The sequence below is a fragment of the Pygocentrus nattereri genome, chromosome 19, assembly GCF_015220715.1.
Source record: "Pygocentrus nattereri isolate fPygNat1 chromosome 19, fPygNat1.pri, whole genome shotgun sequence".
Lineage (NCBI taxonomy): Eukaryota > Metazoa > Chordata > Actinopteri > Characiformes > Serrasalmidae > Pygocentrus > Pygocentrus nattereri.
In genome coordinates, this window is record NC_051229.1 from 15,771,981 (window position 1) to 15,791,166 (window position 19,186).

The 19,186-nt window shown below is 38.2% G+C and overlaps 1 protein-coding gene across 1 annotated transcript in view; it reads left to right on the top strand.

The window, feature by feature from the left end:
- ncana (neurocan a) overlaps positions 1-19,186 on the top strand; it is a 169,842-nt gene that overhangs the window by 59,545 nt on the left and 91,111 nt on the right. Inside the window, exons 3-5 of the mRNA XM_017697127.2 lie at positions 12,396-12,773; positions 14,635-14,809; positions 15,397-15,524. Coding sequence (XP_017552616.1) covers positions 12,396-12,773; positions 14,635-14,809; positions 15,397-15,524 — 681 coding nt within the window. The remainder of the gene's footprint in view (positions 1-12,395; positions 12,774-14,634; positions 14,810-15,396; positions 15,525-19,186) is intronic.

A 19,186-nucleotide genomic window follows, 5' to 3' on the forward strand; every position in this document is an offset into this window, starting at 1 on the left:
ACATCATATATATGTTTATTTCTATTTATTGTGAAATACTGAGGTTACAGAAAATGTAAATGTGAACTCTTTGAGTGTTCTTTGTTCTATATAGAACCATGACTTTAGTCTCTCTTTTATAGTTTTCTTTAACGTATCATATTGAGGTATGATGTTTTATGTAAAAACTGATAGAATGTACAATCCTGGAATCATAAGACCCTGGTCGTATAGGTACAATCCTGTATGATACCGGAAAATAAGCAACATTTTCCACCTCTGTTTTATTTTTCTGTCCATGGTGTGAAATCAGTTGATTGAAATGATATAATTGAACATGATGTGGTACATTAGCTCTATTCTGATTGGTTGTTTCATGGTTATAATGAAATGCTTATGCAGTTCCTTACTTTGTGGCATTGGGCAATATCTTCAGTTACTCCTAGGCTGGCCTGGATGAGTTTGTCCAGGTCTAATTTATCCAGGAAAATCTCTAATCTTGTTGATGTTCTTGATGATTAAATGCTGATTTAGTAACTGCTTTGACATGACTCATAAAATTTATATACGAGTCCATTTTGTACACTAAGGTTACATACTAGTTCTTCAGATTTTAGATTGTGCCCAGGGCAGCTTGTGTCTAAGCTATCTTAATTCAACTGCAGAACATTTTGTCCAGTTCAGTTAGTGAGGTGCTCAAGTGCATAGTTGTTTAGGACGAGGGCCAAGTTGATCTGAGTATCATCTTTTATAAAGGACTAGGCTTTTCCTGGATGCTGCTGTTATACCCAAGGACGATTGCACAACATGTGTAAAATAAATTTTTTATTCACAACATTTACATTACATTTTTTTGTCTTAAACGGTCACAACATTTTTGGATGAAATATGTTGCGGCATCAATTTCAGAATGAGCATATATTTACAAACAACAATGAAGCTGATATAGTAAAACAGTAAATATCTTGTCTTTGCACTGTTTTTGTCTAAATACAGGTCAAGTTGCTGCCCCAACTTCTCTGTACTTGAGCTTTGTAAATGACACACAATGTCCAAATACTTTTTGGGCAAGTGTGTATTTAGGAAGGAATTGTGGAAATTTTCCATGTTCATGAATATATATCATAAGCCTGACACTAATTGGATTTTTGAATCACCTCCAGATTAGTGTTAATGTAGATTAATGTTAGGTAAGGTTACAGAACCGTGTGTGTGTGTGTGTGTGTGTGTGTGTGTGTGTGTATACACATGTGTATATGAGTTTGTCTATTTTATTTTAGAGGATAACATTTGAACTGAAGGAAGCTATTATCCTTTGATATTTATACGCATTGCTCAGGCACTTTCCAAGTGAAAATATTTGGGAACCTCAACCATATACAGTACATATACAGTATATATAATTATATACAGCCACATACCTGTCATATATATGATCATATACAGTCATATATCTGTCATATATATGATCATATACAGCCACACACAGAACATATACAGTATATAGTCATATATAGTCATATAACTCCCATATATATGATCGTATACAGCTACACACAGTACATATACAGTATACAGCCACATACAGTACATATACAGTATATAGTCATGTACAGTCATATACCTGTCATATACAGTACTGAATGTTTAGGCATCTAAGCACATTTTTTAACAATTTACCTCAGCAGTGAGTTTATCACAATATACATTAGAATAAAGTCATTCACATTACACACAATCATACACAACCATATGCAATCTCATACAGCCATAAACAGTCAGCATTTTACATAATTGTAAAAGATGCCGTTTGCCCTTTGCACTGTGGCAAGATGCAGATAGAAATCCAAAATGACTGAATCCAAAATGAATTATTCTTTCTCCTATGAAGTTGTCATATATAGTATGTGAAGTATATGGAGTACATGGTGCAGTAGATGGTACAGTGTGGGATGCTGAACAGTGAACAGGAGTAAGTGGCCATACTCACATGGTAATGTTTGTGAGCTTGTCATTTATCCAGAAATAAGAATACAAAGGTAAAGCTGCTGTTTCTATAACACTCAGCACTGATAAACTGACACATCTGTTCACAACAATCACACACTCACACACGGACAGCCCTTTGAAGTGAATTTGAAAAGCACTTCAGCATCACTGTTGCCTGCAAGAGAAGCAACATTTTAATTATTCACACAGCCATTGATGGCTGCTATCCACATGTTTTCATTCTCTCTTTCTTTTTCTTTCTTTTTCCATCCTTTTCCTATCTTATCCCTATAAGCATATTGAGTATTTTGACCAATTCCTCTCTCTCTCTCTCTCCCCTGTCCCTTTCTCTCCCCTTTCTCTGTTACTTTCTCCCTCTCTTGCGTCGCTCTTTCCCTTTCTCTTCTCTCTCTACTGTCTCTCTTTCCTTTCTCTTTTCTCTCTCCTTCTCTCTCTATTATACACGTATCTACTTTCCACATCCCTATTTCTTTCTCTTTCTTTTCCATCTCTCTTCCTTTTCTTTTTCTTTCCTACCTCTCTCTTCCTATAACTCTATTAGTGTCTCTCTCTCTCTCTCACTCTCTATCACTCTTATTCTTTTCTCGTTTTCCTCTTCTATCAGAGCCATATTGAGTGCTGATTTGACCAGTTCCTCTCTCCTGTCTCTCTTGCTCACCAAGCTGCTGTTGCCATGGTGTTAGCTGGTGATGGCTGAGGTCTGTGAATGTTTGTGTGTGTGTGTGTGTGTGTGTGTGTGTGTGTGTGTGTGTGTGTGTGTGTGTGTGTGTGTGTGTGTGTGTGTATGTGTGTGTGTGTGTGTTTGTGTGTGTGGAGAGAAAAAGAGAGAGAGAGAGAGACAGAGAGAGAGAGAAAGAGAGAGATTGAGTGGTTGAAGTATGTGGGCAGGTGGTCCAGTCAGTCATCTAACTGTATTAATATGTAACCCCACAGAGTGAGAGACAGTATGAGTGCTGATAAAGTGCAGAGAGGCTACAAAAAAGAAGGAGAAGACAAGAGGAGTGTACATCACATCAGGAACATTGAGATTGTTCATGTTGCAGAGATAAGGGCTGATGTGAGAAATGCCTGCTTGGAAAATAAGAGTGTAAAACCTGGGTAAGAATTGGCAGTTAGTGTTCTCCTCCAAGCGTGTTGACCTGTCCAATGACATTGTATTAACAGCACTATCTATTCTACCCAAAGTGTGGGGCCAAAGTTGTGTGATTTAGTAAGTTGCAGTAAATCCCCACACTCAATAAGTGAACAACCATATTTTAGTATTATATATATTGTATTCAATTCTTATTTTTCCTTATAAATGTGTATTTTGGAAATATTTTAGTAAAACAAAAAAAATATTATGTAATGTTTCCCTTCTACCTTTTTGTGTATTCATTTGCTTTTTTGTCCCCAAGACAAAAAGTGTGAGCACCCTGGCCTGAATACATTCATGCATGATGATTCATGAGCCACATTGTTTTACATGCTGTTAACAGCTGACCATGGCTCACTATTTTTGAATTCTATGGAGCCAGGAGCAACAGAGTGATCAAACGGTTGTAAGAAAAATAAAAACTGGTTGAGCTGGTATTGATTTACATCTTGCCAATGCTGCAGATTCACTCAGTCAATCTTGTGATTCCATATCAAATGTGTTTTAGGTATTACACAGACCAAACGCCCCCTAGAGTTGTTATCCATTTGGGCTAATATTTTGAAGCCCATGACATTCAGCTCCATTTTTTCACAGTCGGTAGTCAGTACTTGTTGGGCTGAGTTGGCTGGTCCTCCAGTACTGTCGAAAAACATAACTGCGAAACACCAGAGGGCAACAGCTAAAAAAGGAAAAGTTAAAATAGCGTCTAGCTACTAGTTCAGAACCTTAACTTGCTTTTAGTAGGATGTATTTCACTAAAAAGTAAAGGAAACTTACCTGTACATTTACTTCTACAGTAAACTGCTAATGAATGCTGATTGGTTAGCATTACTTCTACTGAGTGTTGATTGGTTGCCATTATTGCTACTGAATGCTCATTGGTTAACATTACTACTACTGAGTGCTGATTGGTTAGTATTTCTGTTACTGAGTGCTGATTAGATAACATTACTGTTACTGAGTGCTGATTGGTTAGCATTACTGTTACTGAGTGCTGATTGGTTAGCATTACTGTTACTGAGTGCTGATTGGTTAGCATTACTGTTACTGAGTGCTGATTGGATAGCATTACTGCTACTGAATGCTGATTGGTTGGCAATCTGATCGGCTCATTGGCCGAGCGAAGTGGTTCCCGCTCGCTGATGTCATGATTGTACATGAAGCACCATTATAAACTCCTATAACTGCAGTATAAAATATTACTGTGGTGTTTTGTGTTTTGTGCTGTTCTGTGTTCATGAAATGAATGAATTCTTCTCTAAAAATTCTATAAAAATGTTTAAGCAGTTACAAACTATGATTTTGCTCAATTGTTCCATATTAACCCATTTATTTTCAACTCACTTCATAGTGACAAACCTGGAAGGCATTACAGAGTGTCAGTTTTCCTCAGTACACATTCTGTGCTTATACTACGAACATGTCAAACGTCTAGCTGCTTATATCAGATATGCAGTTAAAACATTTCCCTTCAGAGCCCTTCAGTAGTAATTTGAGCTTAATGTTCTGATCATATAGCACTTAGATTAATAAAAAGTGCAAAGCTGCTGCAATATAGCTCGCTGTAGCTGCTAGCTAATGGTACACATCACCACATTACACATTATTTTTTCAGCCAGTATTATGACAAGCCATCACTGGGTAAGAGGATTAGCATGTGTAAGCAATGCTGAAATGTTAGCGCTTGTGGCTATTGTGCACATGGTCAGTTTGGGCCTTAATGTGTCTGAGTGAATGTGTGTGTGTTTGCATGTTCTCGCCGGTCTGTGTGGTGTGTGTGTGTTTGCGTGTGTTATTTGGGGGGGAAATGAGTGGATTTTCGAACAATAGCGAACCTCTGGGGGGCTGTCTGCTGAAAGCAGTTTCATCTAAATGCAGATTGAGAGGATTTTTTTTTCATCTGTTTCTTCACGTGCGGGGGGGTTTGACACATCTTCTATCCATTATTCAAACACTCTGAAATATTTCCACTCTGCTCATTTTCCTTAAGCCATATAGTATTAAATATCTACAGTTCGTGTTGTTTGCTTTCACTGTCCCAAATTGATTCGGGATGCAGTCTGAGAGAAGAAACGTATTCAGAGTAAATCTCAAAGTCAAGTTTACTCACGGATGAGACAGCTGACTGAGAACACATACACTGCCTGCTCAGAGTGATTAACGAGAGGGAGGGCGAGACAGAGAGAGAGTGTGAGGGAGAGAGGGAGGCCCAAATGCAACAAACCAGCTGCACAGAAAAATAATTTCCCATGTTTGTAAGCATCTTTACAGTTGTATGTGAAAATTTGTACAAATCATATTTGTTGATTTATGGAGTGAAAAGAAATTAACACAGCCTTTGCAGCAAACTGTTTTTGTTTGGATTACCTTAAAAAATATTGGGAAAAAAATAGTCATTTTTGACATGCAAATGTTTGGACACCCTACTAACAGAGCTTGCAAACCATTTTTGTAGCCAGCTTTGAGTCTTTCTATTCATGTTTTAGGAATTTTCACCCATCCTTCCTTGCAGAACACTAGTTCTGTTCTATTCTTGGGCCATCTTGCATGTTCTGTTGTAGAAGCCATCTTCAATTTCTGTGTCACATTTGCTTTCAAAATTTGCAGATATTTAGCGGAATCCATACTTCCATCTTGCTAATGCCGCCGCCTGCCACAAAACCCCAAAACATAATAGATCCCTCTCTGTGTTTAACACAGCAAGGTGTTCTTTTCATCAAATACTGCTCTGTTTTTCTCCAACCATACTGTCATGTGTATGGAGCAAGGAGGTTGGATGTACATATAAGCAGACTTTAATAAACAAAGCAAACTAGCCAAAAAAAAAAAAGTAATAAACTACAAGGTTTGAACAAAGAAACAGATAGAGCAAACAAAACACACATGGTAGGCACAGAACCATGACATGAGACAAAGTAGCGAGTAGACTAGACAAACATGGACAGAAACAAAGGGCTTAATATGCCTACAAACAATAGGGAACACCTGGGAGAGGGAGGAGGCAGGGAATCCAAACAGGTGAGGATCGTAATAGGAAAGGTGGAAAATAGACAGAACACAGGAAACAAAACAAAACACAAGCAAATGGCTAAATAGCACGTGGTTAAAACACAGGGGAAGAAACAGATAAAGACAGAGGAACAGAGGAAACCATGACTCATACCTTAAGTCTGGGTTCTCAACATTCTCCACCCCAAGGCCCAGGCAGGGTATAACTACAAAGCAAAGCGGGCGACAGGAAAACTAAAATCAACTTTCTGAAAAAACTTTATTTTTCTTTTTTTTTCTGACACTGAAAACCTGAAAATTAGGGCCTGAAAAAGATCAGATTGGCCATTCAGGTTTGAAGGTTCTTGTGATTCATTTGAAATAGCCAGACCACACTCCATTCATGGATTAGTGTCATCACAATCAACAATAAGGAGAAATCTCACTCAATATCTGCGTCTTTGTCATTGGTTTATCAGTTTGAGTTTAACCACTCAGGTTGCTGATGCTCGACCAGGAATCCGCTCCATGAGTTGAAATCAAACACATCTCCTTTATATTATTTTATGGCTCATCTATTGTTTTTAACAGAAGTTTGTGGTCAGTGTCTAAAGTGTCAGTCATTAAAACAGTGGTTATGCTGACTATACGGTGCCATCGTGCCTCTAGAAGAGAAGGAGAGCCAGCTCTGTTGATTAACTCCCTTGTTTGATCACAAAGCACGTTTCCATCAGCAGTGCGCTGAATAGGGTTTGTTTAAAGCGGACAGAGACCCCCAGTTTTTTGGTGGACCGATTCAGCTGTTTGTTGCAGACCTTAATACAGGTGGAGTTTATGTGGTTTTACCCATGTCAAAAAGGAGCGACTTAAAGAAAAAGGTGTGATAAGTCATCACCAAACAAAGCACCCTGAGAAACCTCTCCATCTCTGGTTAGCTGTCTGCATCACGTGCTCACAGCTGCTCTGTTTCAGAATGACATTTAATTAGCCCACTACTGTGACGTTTATTATTTGGCCATCTTTATTAATATTTAGATTGGTTATACTGTGAAAATGTTTAATTCTTAGATTTTTAATTATTTGATTAATTTATTTTCCACTTACATTTTATTGACTAGTAGTGATGTTACCACACTGAATTTCTGCCTCCTTCTGAGCACAGCCCCACGGACCACTAGAGGCTGTTTTTCCTCACCGAGTGACCCATAGGTTGATAAACCATGCCTTAGGTGATTGTGGCCAAAGAGTTCTATTTTTACTTCTCCAACCTGCAGCACTGGTTTCCAAAAAGCATCTGGCTTTTCTTGAGGTCCTTTTGCATTTCAGACATTAACTATTTGATGAGGTCATGGGTAAAGCTGTTCGCCTGATGACTCTTCCATGCAGATCATGTTTGTGCAACCTTCCTGCGTGTCCTTTGTGGTCATATAGGAGTATAGCTTTGCCTTTCTGGCCATCATACAAGCAGTTCTATCTGAGAGTTTTCTTGGTCTTGGTCTAGATCTTGCTGTGACTTCCACTGTTCTCTTTTCTTAATGACATTTTGGACGGTGGAAATTGCAAGCTGGAAGCACTTTGTTATCTTTTTATAGCTTTTGCCTTTTTTGTAGGCATCAATTAGCTCCATTTTCAGATCCTTAACAGCTGCTTAAAGAAGCCATGTTTTTTTTTTAAGGTTTGAAGAGTAAGAAGGAAAAAAAAATTGTGCTTCTTTTCACTGTCAAATATATGACTTGGTCATGGGCACTCAAACATTAGCACATGTGTTTTTTTTCTCATTAATTTTATTCCATCTCCACCTTTTCCACCTCTATGATAATATTAATAATAACAGTAACAATAATAACAACAGTCAGTGAAATTAAGATTTATTAAATCTTTGAATTCTTCTAAATTGTTCTACATGTTTGTTCGTTATGTTTCTGATGCTTTAGCAATATTGTATCCAATAAAACAGCCAAAACATGCAATAAAGCAGCTTATGGAACTTATGGAGAAGATAAAAGGGAGTGAGAGACAGTGACACAAGAAAGAAAGACAGAGAGACGGCGAGATGCTGCAGAGAGAGCCAGAGTGAGAGTCTTTTGTCTAAATTTGGCTGTTCTTTGGTGTTATTAGTGTTCTGGGAGAGATGCTGTTGACAGGAAAGTTTGTCATTTTTACTTTAAGCCTTAGAACCAACTAGGCAGCTCATGCTGTTACAGTAGTATCCTAGAAAGCATGAGAGAATGACAGAGAGAGAAAGAGAAGAGAACAAAACAATACCATTAAAGTATGTTTGTATTACAGACTGGTTTAGACAGAGTTATGCAGTACTGTTTTTTAATTCCCATTTTTTATTTAGTTGAATGGGATTTTTGTAAATGTTCTATAAAGCTTGTCCAGCTTAGCAACAGTCACTATCAAAGCATGGAGAATGGATAGTTTATATTGAGTTACATTTACATTTAATTTACATCATGTGTTGACAGGTTCGAGTCCACACTTATGGCTTTTTCTGTAGATTTCGATGTATAAATGACTTTTACGTTTATGCACTTGGCAGACTCTGTCCAGTATTTTGGCAGCAGCAGTGTCCTAAAATTCAAAACCATTGTTTTTAATGAAGGTGCTCACATCAGTGGCAAACACTGTTAAATTTCTGAACGTGTCACATCCATTTACCATTACCTACTTTACCCCCTTAAGATCTCTTAAGACTTATTATATACTCAGGCTTATCATTCAGTGACTGCAGGGACTTAAATGCAAACTGGTTGAGCTATTCTGAGGTTATAGAAGTGTGTAATAAAACTTTGGGCCCTGGTCATTTAAGGGGTTAAATTAAAGCCATATTAAGACTACAGAGGGCCTTAGTAGATCACATGTGGCTTAAAAGTTTCACACAGAAAGGCTGTCAGTCTTTTAGATCAATGGCCAAATGCTAAAGATCTTTTATGTGTGCTAATATTACCAGCGTAGCCTTTTTTCAACATCTTTCAGCTCGTAAAAACGCTGAGTTTGTGAACAGGTGTTAAAATGATTTCATCTTTAGAAATGATGTTGAAAGTTTTATTTCATTTGTATGAGTGTTAATGAGCCCAAACTTGATGTTTATTAGTGCTTTCACTATATGCATTATACAGCAATGCTGTCCTACATGATGCTGCACGATGCTGCAGGCTTTAGGAGTCTTGCCCAAGGACATTGTGCATGGTGTGCTTGCCCAGGTTGAGAATCAAACTCTGTATATGTGGCATCATTATTAACAGGTAGTCTGACACACACAGCATTCAAGCTTCATGCCAGAAAAATTGGATGTTGCTGCTGTTGGAACAAAACCCCATAATGATAACTTTACAAGAAAAGCAAAAACATACATTGCATTTAATTCTTTTGGCCTATTCATTGTGAAATTTAAACACATTGTACAGAGCCACAGGCTTTTTCAAATGTATGTCAAAAACTGAAAAACAACAAAAATGGAGATGCAAGGTTTTGTTATGATATTCTGATTCTTCTTGGGCCAAAAAAACAAGCCTGGAAATTAGTTTGTAGAAAATGTCTGTATTTAAATCACAATCACAATATTGGTAAAAAAAAAGAATTAGAAATGTTCCCCAAGTCGTTCAGCCATATTTAGAACCTTTACTTTCAATAAAATTTCCCCACCTTTTTTCAGTGAGCTACTAGGCAGAAATAATAAGACTTACTTCGTACTTTGGTTATTGCTGGTGATTGCAGTAACTTCTGAGTTCATGTGGCTGAAAATTTGGTCCTTCAGGGGCTTCATGAGCTCATAAAGCCTGACAAGAATGTGCCAATCTCCTAGTGGGAAGGTATAGTGCTGCTGACATCAGTCAGTAACCCCACTTTCATCACACACACACACACACACACTCTGAGCACACACTTTCCCAGCTCTTCTTTAATTAGAATGTCTCTCAAAAACAGTGACAAGAAAGAATAGAGCATGTCACTACAAGAACAATATCATTCTGGGCTCTGTACGTTCGTGTAGACAGACACTCTCAAAGGCTCAAATATTTGCACTGTAATTTGGTAAGATGGATCTCAAAGAGGTTATTTCTGTGTCTGGGAGACTTTCTAGCTCTTTGGAGAACGTTGATCTTTTATTCCTCCCTCTTCCTCTTTTCTCTCTCTCTCTGCTCTAAAGAGCTGTTGAGTTTGATTGTGATTGTTCAAACCAAATAGCAAAACTTTACTTGTGTCAGGCATTTGAAGAAAGTTTGAAGAGCTTTAACACAAGGTTCAGATGTAGGCCTTGTAAAGACAGTGATTTATTTAAAGCCCAAATCAGGAATTGCTGTATGTGGCAGGATTTCAAACAGCAGCAGTGCTAGCAAGCACTCAGGAATTAATCAAAAAAGTCCATACCTGAGGAATTTTGAAGTGATAGCGTACAAGATTTTCTCCTTGTCCCAAATCTAGTTGATCAGTGAAGACATGTTTGGTGTCAGAAGTTTGATTCTTTAGTTTTGCGCTGGAGCTGTGAGGCTAATGTAGCTAACAAGTACTGGAAACTGCACAGTGCAAACATAAGCTTTCATACCTTGCTAGCTACAGTAATTTTGTAGCTCCAGTACAAAACTAAAGAAACCAACCAGATGCCGAACTTGTCATGGTTGACCAGTGAGATTTGCAGTAATGGTTAAATTGCGTAGATTTAGCTGAGCTATCACTTTAAGACCACTGTAAGTGCAATCAAAAGATTTTAATCAAATCAGAACTGTGTTTTTTATTTAATTTATTGTTGAAAACACTCTGCTGAAAGAAACAGAAGCCGTTAAAGAGATTAAGAAGTTTCATGAAATGGCTGTAATATACGTTGATGGGAGACCGAACATTCGTCGGCTCATTCAGGGGTCCATGGTTGCTTTGCAATGATACCATGCTCAAAAGTAATTAGATTTCTTGGAGGAACACTTGTTTGTGGCAATTATTATTACTAATAACCTAAATTATTTTCTGAAAAATTGTGTCTTTTATAATACTCAGATAGCGAACATATATCTGTCCGCTGGCTTGATAAGGTTGGCACCCCACTGACTGTTTGCCACTGCTCGTCCACCCTCAGACCACCCCGATTACTGACATGCATACAAGTTTTAAGTAGTTTTTAATCTCCTCAAACAGATTTAAATGCACAGAAATTTTTTTTTTGGAAAATAAATATTTCAAACAAGTGAGAGAAAAAAAATCATGACTAGGCCTGATATAAAATTATTTTATAGAAAATGTTGCTGACTCTGTGCTAGACTAAAATTATTTTCTAAGCAAATTCACAAAGTATAACTAAAGAAAGGTAGGATGGAAAAATAAGCAGATTGGAGAATGGAAAATGAGCAATGATAACTGGAACTCTGCTTAACCACTGATGGGCTGCCCAGAAAACGCTGAACTAAACGCCAGTGGACCACCAGATTTGCCATCAGTGGGCTGACAGTGGTCCATTATCCTCTTTCTATCAGGGATGTTTTATGTAGGCCGCCTTTATATAAAAGCAATAAGCCACAAGAGGCTGTATGTTACTGCGACTTTTCATGGGGACGGAAGTTTAAGACATGTTGCTTCTTGTATGCCTAAGAACAACCTTCCCATGATAAAACGCAGTAAAGCATGGCCTCTCATGGCTAATTGCTTTTATAAAGCGTGAGCACTAGCGAGATAAGTTTATCATTACTGGATGGCCAGTGTCAGACTAGCTACTTTACAAAGCTAGCTAACTACTAAGAAGCTGCTTAAAAAAAAAGTAACTAATAACTAAATAATTCACACATTTAGCTAAGTACTTACTCGCTAATTTACAAAATTAGCTAATGAAATACTAGGTCATTTATAAAACTTACTAAAACTAGCCAGCTACTAGCTAATTCACAAAACATGCTAAGTTCTATCTAGTCAATTTCAAAACTAGTTAACTACTCACTTGCTAATTCAGACCAGCCATCTACTGACTAATAATGTAGTTAGCTAAGAACTAGCTAATTCAAACCAACTGACTACTGATTTATACACAAAAATAGCTAACTAATTAAAAAAAACTAGCTAATAAAAAAGTTTTACCTATACACAGTATAGTATAGGTATGTTTATAGTATAGTATAGGTATGTATAGTGTAGTATGTTTTAGTGTTTATGGAAAAATGATTTACTACATGCTTTCTTTTATATGGGGGGAATTAAATCTTAACTGTGGGGGTCAGGCTCCACTGAACCTACCATAATTCACACACTAATGCCCCTCTCTCTCTCTCTCTCTCTCTCTCTCCCCCCACAGGTCTGATTAAAGCAGAAACATTTGTAACTGTGCGCAGAGTAACACACCCAACTATCCGTGAGCCACTGTCAGGCTCTGCCTTCTTCCCCTGTGTCCACTTCGTGCAGCTGGACCCATCCCAGCATACCGGGACATCCTGTGTCCACTGGACACTCCTGCGTGATGGAGTGGAGACTCCAGTTCTTTGGGCTGTGGATGGGGTGGTCCGGGTGCACCATGCGTTTGCAGGCAGGGTTGGCCTGCCTGGATTCTCCCGGGATGACCTGAACGCCTCCCTGTCCCTCTCACAGCTCCGCACCAATGACTCCGGAACCTATCGCTGCCACCTTTCTCTGGGAGACACTTACGAGCAGGACACTGTGCCTCTGGAGGTTACAGGTGAGATAGACCAGTGAACCAGACCAGGGGACACGTTCCTTCAGCAGGTGCTGCATAAATCCTAAGAGAAAATACGCAAAGGCACTGAAGGCCAAATGTATTAAGCCCTTTCATCACAAATAGGATGCATTCTGCATGTGTGAACCTTACATATGAACTTATATGTGCAGTTTATGCAGTGTGTTTCTCTTTTTTTAATTTAGAAATCAAAGTCATGATAAATCTAAATCTTTACTTTAAAATAAATCAAAAACTCTTTTAAAATAAAGTGTTAGCATTTTTTTTTACAAGTTAATTAGATCCCTTGAGGTGGGAGTGGGCGGAGCACGCATATAGAGAAATATTGAGAAAAAATGTTGTGATGTCACCGGTAGAGGTCAGTTTCACTGTCCTATAGGCTGCTGTCCCACATTTTAGCAATTATTACACACAATTATGGTTATTTTAGTGGACCCAGTCTAAGGTAATTAAATATGACCTGTTGCTTTTCCTGTCCTTGCTGAGAACTTTGACTGATGCTAACTAGCTAAACCCACAGTGGGCGATTCTTTTCAAAAAGCACCAAACTTCAGAGGAAAAGGAGTCCGTGAGAAGCCCCAAGCTCAAAGGTCTGCTTTAATTCATGGTATCTCAACGTTCCGGAGAGGTGCTCTTTCATTAACGGTTCCGCAGACACTGCGGTGAATTAATTACCCACTAATTACATCGATTCATTCCGTCGATATAATATCTTTTTTTTTTCTACTCCTAACTCCTAACTCCTAGCTTAGCTTTATTTTCATTTTGGTTTGAGGCTCTCATTAATTGGTTAATTGCCCATAACTCTTTAATTAGGGTCTTGGGATTGATTACCTATGACAGTGTGAAGTCTGCTGTGAAGTTCATTAGTAAAATATGCAAAGTTTTAACAGAGGAGATTGCCTCAAATTGTTCATGAATCCCTTCAGATGAATTTCCAATGACTTCCAGCAGTGTTCAAGATATTACATGAAGAAATATACTGTGTAGTGTCACTTCATTTTGCAGCTTATTGTCTGTATAGACAGTATTTTAAGAGATCATGTACAGAGTTTTTACTTTAATCCCTTAAACCACAGTGGCTTATTATAAAAACTTTGCTGATTTATTATTCAGATATAATACCAATGTCTAACATCTTAACATTCCAGGTTTATTTTGTACAAAGGCGTATTATTCAGTAACTACAGGGAGTTCAGTGCAAACTAATGCACTAACTCTTCTTATGTAGTAGAAGTGTGTAAGAACCTTCAGGCCTGCATGGCTTGTTGAGGGGTTGATATTTAATATCTGCTAAGGGGTTCTTAAAGAGTTCTCCAGTAACTGTAATATATAGTACTGTGACAATTCAAAGAACTGTTCCAATCTTGCGGATTGTTAGTGTATTTTCTGTTTTATGTTCATATATAGTGTATCTTTTTCTAAGGTTATTTTATTGGATTAAATGCTGACACCTGCACCAGGAGGAATTCCTTGTACACCTGGTACTTGGCAAATAAAGATTCTGATTCAGATCCTGGTTCAGACATACTAGAATTCATCAGTTGTTTTTTGCAGAGCTATATACCTCTCTGTGACAGAAAACATGTTCTATACAGTTCTATAAAGAGCATTTTTAAAATGGTTCTATATTGCACTCAAAGCAACCTCTTTTTGCATTCATATTCCTTTGACTTTTCCCTTCCTTATGCAATTGGATTATTTTATCACATCAAATCCTAAATGAATAACCTGTACTAAACGGATGAATATAAGACAGATGGTCTCTGAATTCTGCACAGTACTCCATAGCACAGTATATAGCTGTGAGTGTTATTACTATTACTCCTTTGTGTGTTTTTAGGGGTTGTGTTTCATTATCGTGCGGCTGCTGAGCGCTACTCTCTCTCCTTTGCGGATGCTGGGCGAGCATGTGAGCAGAACTCGGCTCAGATGGCCTCTCCGGAGCAGCTGTGGTCCGCTTTCCATTCGGGCCTGGACAGCTGCTCAGCTGGCTGGCTCAACGACCAGACCGTCAGGTTTGCTATGCTTTCATACACTGTCAGGCTTATCCGCCTTATAATGGAAAAGCATTGATCTGAAAATTGTGAATGTGAACAACTAGAATCTCATGGCAAACAACAAAAAATGCATTTAAAAAATACACATAATAAATAAAAGTAACTACATTTCATTTAAAGATAAAAAGTGATGCCATCTCCTGATTTGCATTAGAAAAAAAAAATCTCCACACCCTTCAGTGCTCTCGGCCTTCCATCACATATTCATAGATTGCCCATGACACTGCAGCCATTGTCATGCTATGATCGATTCGTCTTATCCATTTACATGACATTTGCAAAATTAGTGCTGCAAGAGTATATCAGCAGTGAAACCATTCAGAGCTGTTAATTAACAACAATGCAATCCCTGAGCATCCAAGAGTGGCCATAGACGTAGCCTCTTTCTCTTTTGAGCTCAGCCAGCCGTTCAGGATCAAAGCAATTATTTATTAATGACACTGAAGCTAGCACTGTTCCATTTGCATAATGATATCTGGATTGCTTGGTTTTAGGGTGTCAGGGGGATGCTGGGGGGGATTCATGTCTTGTTCCCATTTTCACAGGTACCCCATCCAGAAGCCAGAGCTTGGTTGCTACGGACACAAAGAGTACTCGCGTGGCGTGAGGAATTATGGGAAGCGAGATCCATCTGAGCTGTTTGATGTGTACTGTTTTGCCAGTGACATGCAAGGTGAGATCCAACCCAAACTACTGTGTTTGACCTCCTGGACTGTTATGCATATGTTTGTACTCAAGGTTGTGTGTCTTTATTAAACTAACACTAGTCAAAACTAGTCAAAAGTCAAACTAACACTAGTCAAAAGGATAGTCAAACTATCCTTTTACCAAATTCAGTTGCATTACATTATACTTCTAACATGACAATGTTCAGAACCAGTCAATAGGACTAATCAGTGCCACATCAGGAAAGAGCTTATCTCTGGCAGGATAATGCAGGTAGCGTACAACAGGATTTTGTACTAATCCTGAGAGTTATTTAACCAAGATATTACAAGACAGAAAGATTTTAACCCCTTAAAATAAAAGGCTTATTATATACTAAGGCTTATTATTCAGTAACTACAGGGATTTAATGTAAACCAGTTAAGCTATTATAAGCTTAGGTTATATAGGTGTGTAATAAAACTTTGGGCCTGCCAGTGGGCTCTGGCCATTTACTAGGTTGAACTCATATTCCCAGACAGTGCTTAATGTAGAAGTATTTGTTTAAAAGGAATTTTTCCCGCTGCACATTTAAAAACAAGGAATGAACCTAGTGGGAACCAAATGGACATATGGTACTAGATCTAGTTCCTTTTCCACCTCGTCAAGAGAGCCGTTATAATAACCACCGTAAATAAATAATTTAATGGTCATTCTGGTAATTTTATCATACAAAAATATGTGATTTTAAACTTAAAAAAGTAAGTTACCTCGTTAACTTGAAATTATGAGTTCATTGAACTAGTAATATTAAGTTAACAACAATAATTTGTTTGTTTTTAGTTTAAAAGCTGCAGAAGTTTTTACAGTGTGTGATGGTAAAGTGTGTAATTTGGCTAATTAGTTATTTTGCTTGCTCATTAGCTTAAGTTATTGGATGAAGTGAATCAGTCCCTCACTGTTCTGTACACAAACTCACACATGTCTACATTTACATAGAATCATGTGTAGAATCAAACAGAGCTTAATTGTTACTATGTGACAAATTATGTGAGCAAAAACACTCTCTTTGTGAAGGTTAGCATTTACACTAATAGCGTTAGCTTTCTATGTCACTTTACGGCAAACTAAAAATAGCAATAAGCACATCTACATGCCATCCTAGTTTACAATATGGTGCTTTCATTGGTCATGTACTAGTACTTGCCTACTTCATCTTTATCTGAAAGAGTAAAGAATTAAGCTTAAAGTGTTGCCTGTTGAAAAAACAGCACAGACCAGCACGAAACAATGATATCTTACTTGCAAAGTTGACATGCTGTTTACCAACAAACCAGCATATGTTCTACCAGCATACCAGCATCCATAACACAACAAATGTTGGTTTTGCTGGTAATGCATTTTTTATCTAGGTACTGGCATAAACCAGCATGACTGGTCACCAGAAAAAAACAGCGTATGTCGTGTTTTGGATGCTGAAATACTGGTCACCCACAATGAGAGTCGATATGCTGATCTCCAGCAAAACCAGCATACGTTACGTTGTAATGCTGGTATGCTGGTGAACCAGCATGACCATGCTGAGCTGACCAGTTAAACAATAACCAGACCAGCACTAGACCAGGATAAACCAGCCTAGACCTGCGTAGACCAGCACTAAAAGTATTCTTTTCAGCACATTTCACGTTACGGCCTTAAACAGAACAATATTTTAGTGCTATTGCCAATTCTTTGTCTGTTAAATTTGTATTTATTATAAATTGTGCCATGAATTGAGCTGCTTTAATGCTGACTGGATGCCAGGTATTCCCAGGTACAGCCAATCCTTAAAGTTTGAAAATACTCTGATCTGGTCTATAAACGCGACAGACACTTGCACTGACTTTTTGCATTTAATGGACAAGAAGTCAGGTTAGATGAGAACAATGTGTACAGGTTTACATGTTTAGGTTTTTACAGTTGCATCCAATAAAACATCCGTAAGCTCACAAAAAAGTTTCTTAATTCTTTTTCTTACAACAGTTAAATGTGTAGCTTATTTAAACAGCGTTTTCTGTCAGCACAGTAGCAGCATCAGTGTTTCAGACGTTTCAGCAGCTGCTGGGTCTCACTGAACTGGAGCAATGGATAGCTTCATGTTTAGAGTTAAAACTAAGTTTATAATGAAGTAGTGTTTTTAGCTTAGCTATCTTTAAAAAACTCAAAAAAGTCAGGTCATGTTTTTAGTCTTGTTTGTGCCATCTGTGTGATTTCCATTGGTTTCTCACTTACACCTGCTTGGTTCTGTAGCTCAGTGTTAAAACTAGTTTGTGTAATCCAACTCAACATAGCCTTCTTCTTCTTCTTCTTCTTCTTCTTCTTCTTCTTCTTCTTCTTCTAGCCTTAAAGGAATTCTCCAGTGTTTCTCAAACTAATCTCTGTCTGCTGCATGTAGCATATGGTCAATTATAACAGAAAGCCTATTGAATTAAAACAGACTGAATAGAAACCTAATGAGCAGATGCTGAAGCATCTTTCCTTTGACAGCTATCATAAATGTATTTTGAGTTAATGTCTTTTCTGCTATTTTCTAAGTACAGGGAAATCATTATCTGCAGTGAATGATAATATGCTACAGGTGGGGCAGGTGGACATTAGTTTGAAAAATTCTGGAGTATTCCTTTGAGGAAGCTCAAGAAGAATGAATTCAGTTCTTTTCCCCAGTGTCACCTCCCCAAAGATTTATGAAAGACGAAACAAAAAGGGGATTGTTTAATAAACAAGGTTTTGTGTATCTAGGAGGTAAGCAACTTTCTGCATCAGTATTGATCTTGACAAACATCTTCTCATAGTTATTCATGATGCTCGTATATTGCTCTTTTTGCACCCCTGTCCTGCAGTAAAACACATCATGATGCATCAATCTGAAGGTGGCAAATGAACTGCTTTCATTTTGGAATGTCGATTGTAATCAAATGTAATGTTATTCAGTAATGTGTACTTTCGTTTTTTGGCCAATATAGTTCACAGACAATTTTCAAGGGTAAAAATTACCCTAAAACGTTGTATATAATTTCTGTTGCGTACACTCACCGGCCACTTTATTAGGTATAATGTTCAACTGCTTGTTAACACAAATAGCTAATCAGCCAATCACATGGCCGCAACTCAGTGCATTTAGGCATGTAGAGGTGGTCAAGACAACTTGCTGAAGTGCAAACCGAGCAACGGGAATGGGGAAGAAAGGTGATTTAAGTGACTTTGAACGTGGCATGGTTGTTGGTGCCAGACGGGCTGGTCTGAGTATTTCAGAAACTGCTGATCAGGTGATTAGGGCAGTCATGGGCTGGAGGTTAGGGAACAGGCCCTGTGACTGGAAGGTTGCCGGTTCAATCCCCAGGGCTGACAGCACATGACTGAGGTGTACTTGAGCAAGACATCTAACCCCCAATTGCTCCCCACGTGCCGTGGATAGGGCTGCCCACCGCTCTGGGCAAGTGTGCTCACTGCCCCATGGTGTGTGTGTCTATTCACTAGTGTGTATGTGGTGTTTCACTTCACGGATGGGTTAAATGCAAAGGTGGAATTTCCCTGTTTGTGGGATTAATAAAGTATCACTTAACTTAGAGAATGGTCCGAAAAATAGAAAATATGCAGTGAGTGGCAGTTGTGTGGATGAAAAATGCCTTGTTGATGTGAGAGGTCAGAGGA